The sequence below is a fragment of the Suncus etruscus genome, chromosome 3 (genome assembly GCF_024139225.1).
Source record: "Suncus etruscus isolate mSunEtr1 chromosome 3, mSunEtr1.pri.cur, whole genome shotgun sequence".
Lineage (NCBI taxonomy): Eukaryota > Metazoa > Chordata > Mammalia > Eulipotyphla > Soricidae > Suncus > Suncus etruscus.
In genome coordinates this window covers 61,003,486-61,021,143 of record NC_064850.1, presented here as the reverse complement: position 1 = coordinate 61,021,143, position 17,658 = coordinate 61,003,486, and the positions used below count along the sequence as shown (strand labels likewise).

The 17,658-nt window shown below is 37.7% G+C and overlaps 1 protein-coding gene and 1 non-coding gene across 2 annotated transcripts in view; one reads left to right on the top strand and one right to left on the bottom strand.

Moving 5' to 3' along the window:
* Positions 1-17,658, top strand: part of ZBTB41 (zinc finger and BTB domain containing 41) — a 40,368-nt gene that overhangs the window by 912 nt on the left and 21,798 nt on the right. The window contains exons 2-5 of the mRNA XM_049769726.1: positions 44-1,351; positions 9,105-9,312; positions 10,496-10,565; positions 13,025-13,172. Coding sequence (XP_049625683.1) covers positions 217-1,351; positions 9,105-9,312; positions 10,496-10,565; positions 13,025-13,172 — 1,561 coding nt within the window. The 5' untranslated portion in view covers positions 44-216. The remainder of the gene's footprint in view (positions 1-43; positions 1,352-9,104; positions 9,313-10,495; positions 10,566-13,024; positions 13,173-17,658) is intronic.
* Positions 2,143-2,273, bottom strand: LOC126005273 (small nucleolar RNA SNORA51). Its single transcript, XR_007494432.1, has one exon. It is a non-coding gene; the product is annotated as a small nucleolar RNA SNORA51 (small nucleolar RNA).

Genomic DNA, 17,658 nt, shown 5'->3' with positions numbered 1-17,658 from the left:
TGGCATGGATTGCTTTGACGTGGTTCTTCTTACTCTCTTGCAGCCCGTGAAACCCTGGGGCCCGCCCCTCCAGAAGCTGTTCACTGAGACAATCTAGTTTATTTTATTTTATTGCATTGCATTGCATTGCTTCTTTCTTCCCTCCTCCCCATCACCCTTTCTCAGTCCTGCCTAAGATCCTTATGAAGTTTCTTGCTCCGAATTTGGCGTACTGCAATGAAGAAAAGGAGAAAGGTGACTACAGATCTGGATGAGAGAATTCATCTCGGCTACCCCAGGGAAGCGCCCGCAGGCAATGGTGCAGTGGCAGGTGGCCAAGTCAACTCTGCACACCCTGCAGAAAGGCCCAGCCCGGATGCCCTGCCCCATCCAGGCTACCCGGAGTTTCCCCCCTCGCCCGATCAGAGAAAACTGTTGAGTTCTCTGCAGTACAATAAGAACTTGCTCAAGTATTTAAATGATGACCGGCACAAGCAGCCCTCCTTCTGCGACCTGCTGATCATCGTGGAGGGGAAGGAATTCAGCGCGCACAAAGTGGTGGTGGCCGTGGGCAGCAGCTATTTCCACGCCTGCCTGAGCAAAAATCCCAGCACGGATGTCGTCACCCTGGATCATGTAACGCACTCGGTGTTTCAGCATTTGCTCGAGTTTCTGTACACTTCCGAATTCTTCGTCTACAAATATGAGATACCTCATGTCTTGGAGGCCGCGAAATTTCTGGACATCATCGATGCAGTGAAGCTGCTCAATAACGAGAACGTGGCCCCGTTCCAGCCTGCGCTCAGTGAGAAATCCTCCTCCTCGCCCGAAGATTCGCTGAATGAATTAACCGGAAGAGTATCAAATAGTCATCAGTGTAAATTCTGCAGTAGACATTTCTGTTACAAAAAGTCCTTGGAGAATCATTTGGCCAAAACCCATCCTTCTCTTTTGCTGGGGAAGAAACATGGGTTAAACATGCTGGAGAGAAGTTTTTCTGCCAGGAGGTCCAAAAGGAATCGCAAGTGTCCTGCGAAGTTTGATGACACCAGCGATGATGAGCCTGAGAGCGGGGAGGGGTCAGACCATTTGAATCAGGAGCACTCTGATCAGGACAAATCCGACAGGAATGACTCTGAGGACCCTGGGAGTGAGTACAATGTGGATGAAGATGAGCTAGATGAGGAAATGTCCGATGAATATTCTGACACTGAAGAACAGAGTGACAAAGACATAGATGTAGAAGAGGAACCCGAAGAGGCTGGTGATCCGGCTGACAATAATCACGAAGGGCTAACGCCGGTGGTAATTCAGAACAGTAACAAAAAAATTTTGCAGTGTCCTAGATGTGATAAAACATTTGACCGAATAGGTAAGAAAAGATAGCATTTCTGTCTGTTGCCTTATGTTTTAAGTGATCTTTGAAAATTCACTTAGAAAGTTATTTCTGAAAAAGTTATTCTCGTGTGTGTGTGTGTGTGTGTGTGTGTGTGTGTGTGTGTGTGTGTGTGTGTGTTTGGGCCACACCCGCTGACACTCAGGGGTTACTCCTGGCAATGCACTCAGAAATCGCTCCTGGCTTGTGGGGACCATATGGGACGCTGGGATCGATCCGTGGTCAGTCCTAGGTTAGTGCCTGCAAGGCAGACGCCACCACTCCCAATTGAAGTATTTCTTCAAGAGAAGACTAATCGATTTTTAAACTTCTTTGTGACTCAAGAATTTAAGTATTCCTGTTAGTCTTTATTTTCTTTTTATGTCCAATAGTCGGTGACAGCACTAGTTTAATGTTTTTCCTTGGAAAAATAGTAGAGTATTGATAATTGTGAATGTAGAACTTTGATTTTGATGCTCATATAGATTCATGGATAGGTGCTGTTTCTTTGTTAGTATGGAAAATTAGATTTCATTTTTAGGTTTGTATCTTTAGAGTGATTATATGTGAGTTACAGTTAACTTTTCTGTATCTAGAATTGGGATTTTGCAGTTAATTTTCATCTAGTTAAAAATTTTAAAAATGTACCAAACTTTATGTAGTAGGTTGGAGAATTTAGGTAGTGCCCTAATTAGTAGGTCTCTGGCTATTAAATGACATTTTCACTTTATTTTAAAACTTAAGTAGTATGAAGCTGAAGTTAAAGTTTGCTCAATGAATATCTTCTTTTTTGTCCCCCCATTCACAATACAGACCAGGCAAAGGGCCTGGTTTCAGGTGTATATGGGGAGCATTTACTGACTTCCTCTTTCTATATAGTCAGTGTAAAGAACACTGGTGCCACTGGTGATGGGAATGTTGCCCTGGTGAATGTTTTTTTTTTTTTTTTTACATATATAAAAAAAAAAATCAAGAAAAAAAAAAAGAAAAGAAAAGGCCTCCCAATGCTTACCACAGGCTGTGTTCAATGAATATCTTATGTCAAAAGATGTTATATTTACTAGTAAAAGTAAATTGAACCGTCTTATATGAACTCCCATAATTTGAATGTTAAAATTGCATAACTATGCTATTTTCATATAAAAGTTATGCCACTAGGAATATATTTAAGCATGCAATGATAAAAGAGATTTTTTTTTTAAATTGAGTCATCTTGAGATCTGATGATTGCTAAAGTGTTCATGTTTGAATTTCAGTCAGAATGTTCTAACACTCATACCTTTCTTTACCAGTGCACATTTTGGGCCACCAGTGTACTTGGTTTCCCTGTCATGTTCCTTCCCACTCCCTCCTTCCTCTGGCAGATATTTTTATTTTCTCTTTTAGAGATGTGTTTCTTGTACCTGCATTTTGACCTTATGAAATGACAAAGAGTTTAAACATCTCCATGAGCCTTACCAATTGAATTATTTAAATTTATGATGACTTCTATTATAGAGATATTCCATTTGCACTCAGAATATTCCACAGTACACAGTACAGCCTGTGATATACTCCTTAAGCTTTTCATTATGCCTTTGAATATTCTTTAAATCAGAATTCTTTGGGTAATTTAATTGTGCTACTTTAACTATGTTTGAGCACTGTATAAACATGACTAAGATAACTTTTCCTGGACAACTCAATTGGAAGAGCATCCGAGCATACTCATCCACTAAAAAGCTTGGTTCTTTTAACAAGCTATAAACAAGTACTCTGAGGACTTCCAAGAACATATTTGGGTGGAGATATCTAAGAACACTTAAGCTTATACCTTGGCTTCCTAGACTTTGTATGCTGACACGTGTTACTTAATTTGACCTAATTTGTCTGGAGATGAGTCAACAGGTCATTTCTCAAATGGCATTTAGGTCTCCTAGTGTCCTATTGTTCAGTGAAATGAAATGCTTTATAAGGCAGGGAAATCTTGCCCTAGTAAGACTAGAAACACTGTCTACTGTAATTCACAATCTCTGTTAACTCTAACGTTGTCTAGTGGTATTTCTTTAATAGAAATTGTGAGTTAAAAACAGACTGAGCAAGATGATAGTTTTTCTTAGTCTCATTTTTCCTCACTTTTTTTTTAATTGCAATACTCCTTTTAAATATTGAAACAAGTTTTGTGTGCATTTTTGGAAAATACTGCTCCATACTGAGGTCCTATTAACTAAATGAAAGGCTTTTGCCACTTTTTTAAAATCAAGTGAGCTCAGATGATTGTGGAAATTAGCAGGTCATAATTTCAGCAGGTGGCAAATTTCCTTCCATCTTTTAAAATGTATTTTACCTGGGACACCCTCTTGCTTAGTAGTCTAACTGAGGTTGCTAACTTCACCCTGGTACAGAAAGATGAGAGAGAATATTTTATAGTGGTTTATAGTATGTGTTGTCATGTTATCAGTCTGCTTGTATTCATGAGTCCAGATCTTAGGTGAGCTAAGTGCTTATATTTCTTTTATACTTTGTTTTTTTTTTTTTTTTTCATCCTTAGAGTGGAAGGTAGCTAAAAAGGTATTAATGGTATTTTCTCCTAGGAGTTACAGGGATTTAGTGGTTAAATGGGATAGGCTTGTGAACCACTTGGAATAGTGTGAAATTTTGGTGGTTTTTTTTGTTTGTTTGTTTGTTTGTTTGTTTTTTTGTTTTTGTTTTTGGGTCACAACCAGCAGCGCTCAGGGGTTATTTCTGGCTCCACGCTCTGAAATTGCTCCTGGCAGGCTCGGGGGACCATATGGGATGCCGGGATTTGAACCAAGGACCTTCTGCATGAAAGGCAAATGCTTACCTCCATGCTATCTCTCTGGCCCCGAGATTTTGGTGTTTAAGGAATGCTAGTTGCTCTTTATTAATCTTAAATAGCAGTTAAGTCTTTAATGTCTTTAAAGTACTAAATCAACACGAAGCATTATATTTCTGCCTTTAAAATTTGTATAGATTAATGAATACATTAATGAATACACATAAAAACACAAACATATTCAATTGAAGGTAATCTTTCAAGGATAAGTATAAAGAATTAAAGAAATCAGGAAAGACTTCTAGAATAGGTAATTGAACTGAGACCTAAAGTATGGGGAGTACTTTACAAAGCAAAAAAACAAAACAAAACAAAAAAACAAAAAAAAAAACGGCAAGGGCAAAGGCATTGAGGTAGTTTATTCATTAAATACTTTGAAAAAGACAAACCAGAAACGTAACATAGAGATGACAGCCTGTGTGAAGGATTTTGAGAAAGATGCTTTGACTTAAACATGGTGAAGGAAATCAGAAAAGGCCAGAGTAACTGTGGGCATAGTTGGAGAAGTAAGCTGAGCATTGAAATGGGATGTGGGCATAGTTGGAATAAGGGTACTGAGGGAACTGGTGATAGAATGAAAAGATGTTGAAGAAGACCTAGAATTCCTAAATGTTTCCTTTACTAGCATTTGTCCTATGCCACCTCTCTCTCTTTTTTTTTAATTTCCCGGGCCACTGTCCATTCTTTGTTTTATATATATTTACATATATATTTAGATATACATAAACATTCTTAGGGTTAATAGCTTGTTATTTATCTCATTAGATTGTGAACTTAAAGGTTTTGAATCTATTTCTAGTTAGTATCTTTCTAATACCCTGAGTCATTTCATAGAAGTTTATTTTATTGTTTCTGATTGGGGGCCACACTTAGTCATTTTCAGGGGTTATTCCTGGCCCTGTGCTCAGGAACTCTTCTTGTGGTCTTGGGGACCGACCATATGAGGTGCCCAGGAATGAACTTGGAATGGTAATATACAAGGCAAGTTTTCTACCGACTCGCTGTACTCAACTCTCCAACCCCTCAAAGAGGTTTTGAGCAAGCTATTGTTTTTATTTATTTGTTTGTTTAATTTTTGGGGCCACACCCCACAGGGGTTGCTCCTGTCAGGTTCAGGGGACAATATAGGATACTGGGAATCAAACCTGGGTCCATTCTAGGTTGGCCGTGCACAAAGCAAATGCTCCACTGCTGTGTTATCTATCTGACCCCTCAAGCTCTTGTTCAATTAAATTGAGTTGAAAGTCTTGTTTCTGACTTAACTTGGACTTTATGAAGCCCATGAGGCTTGTTTATACGTTTCCAACCTTGCTGTCTTGAAGGAAGTTTATAGAAGATTTGAAGACCTTCTGCAGAAACTATTTGCTCCACAATATTCAGTATATTTACTTGGTTAGTTCCAAGTTTTTGAGGGTTTTATCTTTTCTGATGTCTAGTAGTAGTTACTTGGAGTGAGGCTCTTTTTTTTTTTTTGTTTTGTTTTGTTTTTTTTGTTTTTGGGTCACACCCGGCAGCACTCAGGGCCCTAATATGCATTTTTGATTGAAGTTATTGAATATGTTTGAAACAAACATCTTGAGTTGTACATTATATTTGAATTCCCAAGTCATAAAAATAGAAGGAATAGATGATAGAAGTATCCGCTTATATCTGTATTATGTGATTTAAACACAGGCACTCTAATATTCCTATTCATAAAATTTGACTTTGTAACCCCAAAATGTTAATGTATTTTATTAGTGTCTTAGGGCATTGCTGAACTTTATTTTATTTTATTTATTTATTTTTTGTTTGTTTGTTTTCGGGCCACATCCGTTTGATGTTCAGGGGTTACTCCTGGCTAAGCGCTCAGAAATTGCCCCTGGCTTGGGGGGACCATATGGGACGCGGGGGGATCGAACCGTGGTCCTTCCTTGGCTAGCGCTTGCAAGGCAGACACCTTACCTCTAGTAGCACCTTGCTGTCCCCATATTTTATTTTATTTTAATGTTTTTTTTTTGTTGTTTGTTTTTGTTTTGGGGCCACATCTGGCAGCGCTCAGGTTATTCCTGGCTCTGCTCAGAAATCACTCCTGGCAGGTACGTGGGACCGACCATATGGGTCGAACCACCATCCTTCTGCATGCAAGGCAAATGCCCTAACTCCATGCTATCTCTCTGGGTCCTATTGTATTGTTTCATTTTATTTTTATTTTGTTATTTTAATTTTGTTTAGTTTTTGTTTTTAGGGCCATATCTGGCAGCCCCCCCACTTTAAATGATTTTTAAAGTTTTAGTTCATGTGGCTTAAATTTCAAAACTTTTTATTTTCTTTTTCTTGGTTAAATTGTAAGCCTACTGGACTATAGGACAATAGAAGTTTAATAGTAAAAAGTTATTTTTAATCTGTCTCATTGTTTTAATATTTAGCAACTTGCAATTTAATGAGCATTTGCAAGCTAGTAAGGATTTTTATACAATTAAAAGAAAAATGCTTAGAATAGTTATTTTAAAAAGTTTATTTAGAGCAGCCAGAATGGTGGTGCTAGCGGCAAGGCATTTGCCTTGCAAGCGCTAACCTAGGACAGACCATGGTTTGATTCTCCAGCATCCCATATGGTCCCCCAAGCCAGGGGTGATTTCTGAGTGGATAGTGAGGAGTAGCCCCTGAGCATCACTGGGTGTAACCCAACTCCCCCCCCCCAAATTTATTTAGATAAAAATGTGAGGACAGAAATCTGTATAGTAGAATATAGGCTTTTCCAGAGTGTAAAAGGCCTGCTTATTTTTAATTCAACATTTTTTCAACAAACACATTCCCAAGGAACATACATATACACAAATTCTATATGGTTACCTCTATATCTGCCAAATTAAAACTGGGACATACTGGTCCAGAGTGGTTGTACAGTGATAGGGCATTTACCTTGCACATGGCTGATCCAGGATGGAAGCGGTTTGATCACCAGCATCCCATATGGTCCCTTGTGGTTTCTGAGCACAGACCCAGTAGTAAACCCTGAGCGCCCCCAGGTGTGGCCGGCCCCCCAAAACCATAAAAACAAACAAAAATCTTAGTGCATATTGATATTGTTGGATTATTTTCTTTATAGCAAAGATGTATAAAAATAGTAAGGAATCCTATGCATGTATACCATATTATAATAGAAAAGAAGGAAATCAACTCAAAAAAACTCTGCAAAACTAAGTTTTTAATTGAAAACTGCTCTTTATTTATAATACTAGTTGATAGTATTTTTGTGTTAAGATCATAAATATCAACTAGGATGTTGTATTTTTATTTTTCTTGCCTGTGTTTGAAAGTGTAGTTTGTTGAAATTGCTGCTTTAAGTTACTCACTGCACGTTCATAACTTTGGTTATAGAATAAAGCAGTAGCTGCCAACATTAATTGTGATAGTTGATAATGCCAGACATTTTGTAAGTGCTTTATGTATATTGATTCACTCATCCTTAGTGCATCTAGGAGGTAAATACTTTTCCATTTTTCAGATGAGGAGGATCTGAGGCATAGAAAGGTTACTTGCCCAAAGTTACAAAACTTATTTTTGTTTTGTTTTGTTCTTTTGGGCCACACCCAAAAAACGCTTAGAGGCTACTCCTGGCTCTGTGCTCAGAAATCGCTCCTGGCTTGGGGGACCATAGAGAATGCCAGGGGATCAAACCCTGGTCCATCTTAGGTCAGTTGTATGCAAGGCAAACGCCTACTGCTGTGCCACTGCGCTAGCCCCAGGTTACAGAACCTTTAATTTAGAGCCAGGATTCATATCCAGGACCATAAAGTCATGATATATGCCCTTACGTCTGATGCTGTATTCTGTCTCTACAATGTGGAAAAATTAATTCTCAATAGTAAAATTAAAGTATTATAGTCTTAATTAGGAATATAAATACAAATTAAGACTGAGTATCTTTTTATTTCATTTTTATTGTACGTTTTCTCTTTGGAAAGCTTCTGTTAAAATTTTTTGGTAGTTTGTTGGAAAGACCTAAAACATGGTTTTACAAAACTCAAGTATATATTCTGGATATAGTAGTATGTATAAATCTCACATTAATATGATTTTAAGTATCTATATTATACCTGTTGATCTTTTCCTTTTTCTTAGGTTTTTTTTTTTATACTACTGGTTTCAGTAGTTTGTTATAAAACCATAGAATCAAATAGATGTTATTTACTTGTTTCTCAATGTCTACCAAGCAGGAAAAATCTGTGAGTGGCTACATAAGTTCGGTTGATTTTTCTTTTCTTTTCTTTTCTTTTTTTTTTTTTTTTTTGAGGGGGAGTTGAGTTTTGGGCCACACCCAGCATCCCAAATTACTCCTGGCTCTGCACTCAGAAATTGCTCCTGGCAGGCTCAAGGGACATATGGGATGCTGGGAATCGAACCTGGATCAGTCCTGGTTGGCTTCATGCTAGCAAATGCTGGAGGGTCTCTAGGACTATATCTGGCAGTGTTTGGGAGGTCACATGGAGCTCGGGATTCTACTTAGGGCCTTGCACTTTCTTTCTAGGCCTGTAATTCTAATTTGAACTCTCTCCGTGGGCCCTAAAAATTTATTTTTAAGTTAAGATCTATCAAATTTTTTTAAGTCAAATTTCCAGAATTCTTCTTGAATTTGTGAAATAACTGTTCATAATCTTTGGACCATAAACTCAAAGCAGTAAACTTCTGAGTTTTATCAGAGCTATACATTCTTATCAGAGCTAGACATATAATAAAAAAGGAACTTATTTTTTCTCATTTTGGAATGTGTGCATTGTATGTTGTCAGTTGTGAGATTTTATTCCCTGATGTATTTTATTTCAATTGTTCTAATAAAGATAGTGAATTTAAATCTCTGTTTTTTTAAAAAAAGATTTTAATTACAAACCCTTGTGTCGAGGGCTGATAAATCTCTATTTTTTTAAATAGGGAAATATGAGAGCCACACACGTGTTCACACAGGTGAGAAACCCTTTGAGTGTGATATTTGTCACCAGCGCTATTCGACAAAGTCTAACCTAACTGTTCATAGAAAGAAGCACAGTAGTGAGACAGAATTTCATAAGAAGGAGCACAAGTGCCCTTATTGTAACAAACTTCATGCAAGCAAGAAGACTTTAGCCAAGCATGTTAAAAGGTAAGATTATTGCACAATAAAGATTATTACTCAATACAGAATATTGTGCCTTTTCATGTAAATATGTAGTAACTACATAGAGCTATAAGGTGCTTATTTCCAATTCTTCAATTATTCAACATTTTGCTGGTCTACAGGTTTATCAAGAAAACAATAACAAATGTTAGTTTTCTCTTTTTTGTGATGGTGTTTATTTTTGTGCTCAGGGCTTACTTCTGGCCATGTGCTCGGGGAATCACTCCTGGTAGATCTTCATGGTCCATATGTGGTGCCAGGGATGGGACCCTGTTTAGCTTCATGCAAGACAAGCATCTTCATCATAGTAATCTCTTTGACTGAGTTTATTAATATTTTAATTTAATTAATTGATTTGGTGTTTAGGCCATGCCCAGTGAGGTTCAGGGGTTATATCTGGCTCTGTTTTCAGGATCAGAGCGGTGCTCAGGGACCATATGGGATGCCAGGGATCAAACCTCCTCAGTTGGCCATGTGCAAGGCAACCACCTCATGCACTGTACTGTCACACTGCCCCTTGATTATATTTTTAAATTAGTATTATTGAAATGAAATTTCTGGATGTTGAAATGAGAACTTATATAACTTCTATACTATAGAAGTTCAAGATACGGCATTTTGTGTTTCTGTTTTCTTTATCTTGGGTTTTGGCAAATATGGTTTTAGTATTTTGGGGAATTTATTCTTCATACTCAGTCTTGTGTTTAGTATATAAAAATTGGTGAGAGAATGATCTTATATGGTATTGGTACTTAAATTAGATTTGAACTGGGAAGCTAATTTAGGGATCTGTTGAGCTGGTTAGCTGAATAACAACAGGTCCGACCCTGAGCATAGCTTGGGAGACACCACCACTCCCCCAAAACAAAATAAAACAGAAATTAACTTTAATGTGTACTAGCAAGTCAAATGAATTACCTTGAGTATTACCTATAAATAACTGGGTCCCTGAATATATGTATAACAATATGATTAGATATCTATTTCTGTATCACTTTAGGTATATATTCATATTTATTAAAATGACAATTCTGCCTACCTACATTCTTAAAGTACAAACATGTACCTATTTCTTAAAAAAAAATAATTTTACTTACATTTTACAATCATCCATAGAACATTCTTAAAGTAGTCTTTTTCTTACTGATATTTTGCTTTGAATTTACAGATTTCACCCTGAAAATGCACAAGATTTTATTTCCATTAAGAAGACTAAGAGTGAAAGTTGGAAATGTGATGTAAGACCTTTTCATTTTCTGTAGAAAAACAAACAGATAAAATGTTATTCTTGGAAAAGTTTTATTTATTTATTTTTTAAACTTCATTTACTTATTGATGTATTGATTGATTGGTTTTTGGGCTACACCCAGCGGTGCTCAGGGGTTACTCCTGGCTCTGCTCTCAGAAATCATCGCTGGCAGGCTGGGGGACCACATGGGATGTTGGGAATTGAACCGGGTCTGTCCTGGGTTGACCCCATGCAAGGCAAATGCCCTACCACTGTGTTGCCTCTCAGGTATCCCTGGAAAAGTTTTAAAGTACTGTAAACTTTGTTCATTTTACTTTTATGATATTTCCTTTTTATAAATTTTTCTAAGCTCTTTGGATTCTTAGATGATCAACTTGAGAAAGAAATTTTTTAGGGCCCGGAGAGATAGCACAGCGACGTTTGCCTTGCAAGCAGTCGATCCAGGACCAAAGGTGGTTGGTTCAAATCCCGGTGTCCCATATGGTCCCCCGTGCCTGCCAGGAGCTATTTCTGAGCAGACAGCCAGGAGTAGCCCCTGAGCACCGCCGAGTGTGACCCAAAAAAAAGAGAAAGAAATTTTTATTTTCATTTTTATTGTAACAAGTTATCATATATAGGAGCCAGAGAGATAGCACAGAGGTAAGGCGTTTGCCTTAGACACAGAAGGACGATGGTTCAAATCCCGGCACCCCATATGGTCCCCTGAGCCTGCCAGGAGCGGTTTCTGAGCATAGAGCCAGGAGTAACCCTGAGCGCTGCCTGGTGTGACCCAAAAACTCAAAAAAGCAAAAAACAAAAAACAAGTTTCCATATATTAATAGTTGTGTAGGCAAACTGACATTAGTATGGACTGTTAGAATTTTTCTTCTGTTTCTGGTTGTTACCTGCTTCTGTGTATATATCTAAGTTCCATCCCCAAGTTTCATGGCTGAAGCAATCATGATTATCTCACCATTCTGAGGGTTCTTTAAGTGGGAAGCTGAAATCTTCTGTTCAACATGGCACTGATTGTCCTCAGTTTCCAGCTAATGGCATTTCAACCCTCTATGGTGTGAGGCATGACTCATTCAGAGCACTGACAACCTTAATATAGGCTCATAATTAGCATCTCCTTTAAGGCCATTGGCTGTGGATGGGCCTTTATATCTCTCCCCTTTGATACTTGTGAGGCACTATTTGAGCTTTTATCTAGCATGACAGGTCTAAGAATGAGTGTGTGTTCCAAGAAGCCTTGTGAGGCTGGTCTAGCCCCAGCACACCGAGTCTTACTTCCAGCACATTTGTTTCCTTTGGCCGGTGGGAGGAGTGGCAAAGAATTTAAGGATAACATTTTTTACTACCACACTAGTACATTGTTTTTGTTTGTTTGTTTGTTTTGTTTTTGGGTCACACCCGGCAGTGCTCAGGGGTTATTCTTGGCTCAAGGATCAAAAATCCTTGATGGCAGGCACGGGGACCATATGGGATGCTGGGATTCGAACCACCATCCTGCATGAAAGGCAAACGCCTTACCTCTATGCTATATCTCCGGCCCCATAAACATTGTTTTAAGATGACATTAGTTATCATTTTGTCTTATTCCCCAGCTTCAATTTATGTATTCTGCAAAACTCTCACCATTTCTTTTATTTCAACTTCCAGAAAATCAAGTTAGTATTTGCCTAAAAGTGTGTCTTATTAAGTTTTGTCGTTAGGGCTGGGACAATTACACATCGGGTAGGGCATTTGCCTTGCATTGCAGCCGACCCAGGTTTGATCCTCGGCATCCCATATGATCCTCCAATCCTGCTGAGAGTAATTTCTGAGTGCAGAGCCAGGAGTTGCCCCTAAGCACCTCCCAATGTGGCTCCCAAAACAACAAAAATAAGTTTCATTATTTCTAAAATAATGATGATAACTATATCAAACTTATAGGTTTATTGTGGGAATTGGGTAGAATAACCCTTGAATTAGAATTGTGCTAGGTAAGTAGTATGTGCTATTTATTGTTTTTGTCATTACTGTTGGATCAGCTGCTCCCCCTCCCTTTATATGTGTCTGTCATATTTGTTTTCAAAGTTGTGGATCTTTTTTTCTGATCATTTGAAGATATAAATGTTAAAGTGATCTTTCTGTGGTTTCTTTTGCCTCTTTCTAATTAGTATGGCAACAGTAATAAAACATTTATGCTGTATGTACTATTTAAAACAGAAATGTAATATATTTAGAAATATGACTAGAATTAAGATCTGAGATTGTAATCTTAGAAATTATATAGCCTTTGAGAAGTGTAACAAGTAAAACTGAGCTATTTGTATACTAAATAGACCTTTTTAATTCCTCCAAGGTGTTTTATTTTCTTCATAATAGAATTTGATTATACTTTGGGTACTGGTTTCCTGTTGGGAGAAATATCTCTTAGTAGAATTTTTGTGTTTATTTCTCATATTAATGCACATCTGCCTTTAGATTTGCAAGAAGTCTTTTACTCGAAGACCACACTTGGAGGAGCATATGATTTTGCATTCTCAGGATAAACCTTTTAAGTGCACATATTGTGAAGAACATTTCAAATCTCGATTTGCACGGTTAAAGCATCAAGAAAAGTTCCATCTGGGTAAGCAAATTATATTTTATTTATTTATTTATTTATTTTTGGTTTTTGGATCACACCCGGCAATGCTCAGGGGTTACTCATGGCTCTATGCTCAGAAATGGCTCCTGGCAGGCTCGAGGGACCATATGGGATGCCAGTATTCGAACCACTGTCCTTCTGCATGCAAGGCAAATGCCCTATCTCCATACTCTCTCTCTGGCCCCTAAATTATATTTTCTAAAAGCAGTCATGGCAGTTATTGATTATCACATCAGGCCAGGGTAGCCTGCTGCAGTAACTATGTTGGAAAAATCAGTGGAATTGAGAAGAGCATTTGATCCGCTGTACTTCCTGAAGATGAGGAAATATGTTTATTCTGCAACAGTGTTTTGGTGGCAGATGTGTGCCTGGCCATAAGCTATAAATTTATTCACAGTGATTGTTGGATGCATTTGCAAGTGCTTGGGATTAAATTTTTGTTTAAGGAAATAAATTTTAAGTATTGTAATAAATCACGTTTGGCATACAATATTGCTTGTGGTCAAATTCTCTCCCTCATGTCATGGACTAAATTGGAGGTGTGAGGTTTAATTCATAGCAGAAGTAGGTCCTCCTACAACATTTAAATCCAGTGTAAATTATTGTAACACAGAGTGGAATAATCTCATCCTATTCAGTGTGCTTAATGGCAATTTGAATAAAATATGTATTTCATACATCTTAAATTTGAATATGAAAAAAACTGACAGGTAGACAAAAACTAAAAAGGCAACCCAAAATTACCTGTATAAAATTATTTGTCCTATTATAAATCATGAGACTGCAATTTAAAAAAATTGTATACTCAGAATTAGGGAATTAGGGTTCGAAGTAGGGTTCTTTTTTTTTGTTGTTTTTGTTTTTGGGCCACACCTGGCAGTGCTTAGGGGTTGGTTACTCCTGGCTCTTTGCTCAGAAATCACTCCTTGCAGGCTTGGGGGACCATATGAGATACTGGGAATCAAACCCAGGTCCATCTGGGTTGGCCTCATCCAAGGCAAATACCCTTCCACTGTGCTATATCTCTGACCCCAGAATTAGGGTTCTAATCTTACTTTAAATTGATCTGAAATATGGCATTTGTTTCTGGATATGACATTTAAGTTACACATGATAAATATTCTAGTGGAGGATAACTATGGTGATAATGGTAGGGTCTTCTGGGAATTTGGGCCACACCGAGGTTGTGCAGGGCATACACCTAGCTCTGTGCCTAGGGATCACACTTGATCATGCTCAGGAAACCATATGTATTACTGGGAATTGAACCCCAGTCTCTCTGTTGTGTGCAAGCTAAATACCCTGCCTAGCAGTACTTCTCTGGCCTAATTAGGGTCTTAAAATTAAGTAGTTGAAAAATTGTTGAGGACCCTGAAGTATTTTTTTTTTTTTTTTAGTTTTTGGGTCACACCCGGCGGTGCTCAGGGGTTATTCCTGGCTCCATGCTCAGAAATTGCTCCTGGCAGGCACGGGGGACCATATGGGACGCCGGGATTTGAACTGATGACCTTCTGCATGAAAGGCAAACGCCTTACCTCCATGCTATCTCTCCGGCCCCGCTGAAGTATTTTTGTCTGGGAAAGAGATATAAAACATCTATCATCAATTTTTTTCAATGTTCTATTGTAGAGTAATATATATATATATATATATATATATATTTATTACACTAATATAAGTTAGCCTACTAACATATATGTTTAAAATATCTCCAAAGAGATATTAGATTATCTTTTTTGCTTATCCCTCTTCTTGAATTGCTTTTAGTAAATTGTTATATCACAATATTTCAGCCTCTCAATTGCTATAATATTGAAACAGGCTTTGTAGTGACAGAACTATAGTAGAGCTTGCTTATGGTTACATGTTGCTTGTGAGATTTTTATAGACACTAGATCTAGGGAAAACTATATCTACTAGGCTTCTTTTTTGAAATGAAAATCATAGATACTTTACTTCAGTCTTAATGAGATATAGTCAACAGTAATATTTTTATGTTAAACATTTGTGTCTCTAGTCTTTTTCTGATTTTTCTCTTTCAATTTTATTAAATCATTGACTTAAAGTGCAAGTATTCTAAAAGAAATTGAAAATTTCAAAGAATAGGTTTAGTGTCAGTTTGGAAACTTGTTTTTTTTTTCCCCCCAAGTATTAGAACTTATAAAGTGAAATTTTGTTTTGTTTTTCAGGGTTTTTGTTTGTTTGTTTGTTTGTTTGTTTGATTTTTGAGTCACACCGGCAGCACTCAGGGATTACTCCTGGCCTACGCAGGCTTGGGGGACCATATGGGATGCTGGATTCGAACCACTGTCCTGCTACATGCAAGGCAAATGCCCTACCTCCATACTATCTCTCCGGCCCCTCCTTTTCAGTTTTTGACCCACACCTGGCAGTACTCAAGGCTTACTCCTGGCTTTGAGACCAAGGATCACTCCTCTCATTACTGAGGGGACCATCTAGGTGAGGCAAACAGCCTGTCTACTGTTATCTCTAGTCCACAAATTCAGAAATCATGACACTTGCATAATAACTTTTTCTGTTAGTGAAAGCATATAAGCAGATGCTGAACTGATCAGCAGCAGTTAGTTATTGAAGCACACATACCTGAATATATAATTAAATTAAAAATATTTTGTTGCTTAGAGATGATTTTTCAGTCACCTCCAGAATTTCAGTAAAGGCAGTTCCTGAAATGTAGGGGCCCTAGGTTCAATTTCCTGTATTCTGTCTGGTTCCCAGTCACTGCAAGGGGTGATTCCTGAGTGCAAAGCCATTATAAGTCCTTAGTACCATTGAGTGTGGCCCAAAACAAGCAAATAAACAAACATAAAAAGAAGGTCCTGAAATAAACAACCAATAATGATCATGTTTTATTGCAATGCCTACATAAATATTTTTACAAGCAATTTGTTTAATTTTTAACACGTTGATATTTACTTGGTTAAGTTGATATTTACAAGACGAAAAGTTATTAATAGGTGTGGCATGATGAAATGGGAGTTAGAAGATTATAGATCTGGGCGTGTTACCCAAGTGTGACTAGTAGGTAAGTTGTTCTAGCCTCACAGAGATCCAAGTTTCTGTTTGTTCAAGAATTGGTTAGTACTTGTCTCACAGATATTAAATATTAAATAATGTGTACCTAGGGCCATATACAGAGTGAGTCATAGTTTGTTTGCTTTCTCCTTTTTTTTTTTTTTTTTTTTTTTGGTTTTTGGGTCACACCTGGCAGCACTCAGGGGTTAATCTTGGCTCTACGCTCAGAAATCACTCCTGGCGGGCTCAGGGGACCATATGGGGTGCCGGGATTCGAACCACCATCCTTCTACGTGACAGGCAACACTTTACCTCCGTGCTATCACTCCGGCCCCCTGCTTTCTCTCTTTTTCTGAGTGCACTGTCATTTATGTAATTGTAATTATCACAATGATTGAGAAATATGATTTATGAAATACAGTGGTAGCCTTACATTTTTATCATTACTTATGAAAAATATATGCCCAATCGGAGATTACTTTGAGTATTCTATATGGATAAAATGTATGGTTGTGATATATAGTACTATTTTAAGCATCATATATTACATATGAATATATATTTAATATATACTTATGTCTATATGTATTCCTTTGCATCCCATTCTGTCTAATCATTTAGTCATAAGCTATTTCATATACGTGGTTCATATCTGAGACATAGCCCAGGAATCTGCATTTCTTTTTTTGTTTGTTTGTTTATATTTTTGGGGGGGTCACACTCAGTGATGCTCAGGGGTTACTTCTGACTATGTGCTCAGAAATTGTCCCTGGCTTGGGGGACTGTATGGGACTCCCGGGGATTGAACCTTGGGATTGAAGTTGTAGGCCAATGCAACCTGCTGAGAACATGCAGTTTAGACTGTAAAACATTGGGCCAGAGCAGTAGTACATCTGGCATTTGCCTTGGCATCAAGGCATTTGCCTTGCACGCATCCTACCTGGATTCAATCCTACACATTCCATGTGGTCCCCAAAGCCTGCTGAGCCTGTTGAACCTACCAGGAGTAACCCCTGATCATTGCCAAGTGTGCCCCAAAAACCAAAAACCAAAAAAAGACTTAATAGAAAGTTGCACTGCTATCATTACCTAGCATCAACATCACACATCCCATATTGTGTTCTCTTTGGAGCTTTTTTGTTTTGTTTTGTCTTTTTTTTTTTTTTTGTCTTTATTTTCAAGTCTACACATGCTGATTCTTTTTTTCCCAATTTACTGAAGCTTTTGGGGAGGGAGGGATCTTTAGTACTTAACACAGTGACAAATATGAGTGAAAAGTCATTAAATATTTGTTGAATTAGTTTATAAAGAGCAAAAGTCACATGGAATATGGAATATTAAATATTTTAATGAGAATATATATATACATATATTTAAATCTTTATTTAAGCACCATGATTACAAGCGTGATTGTAGTTTGGTTTCAGTCATA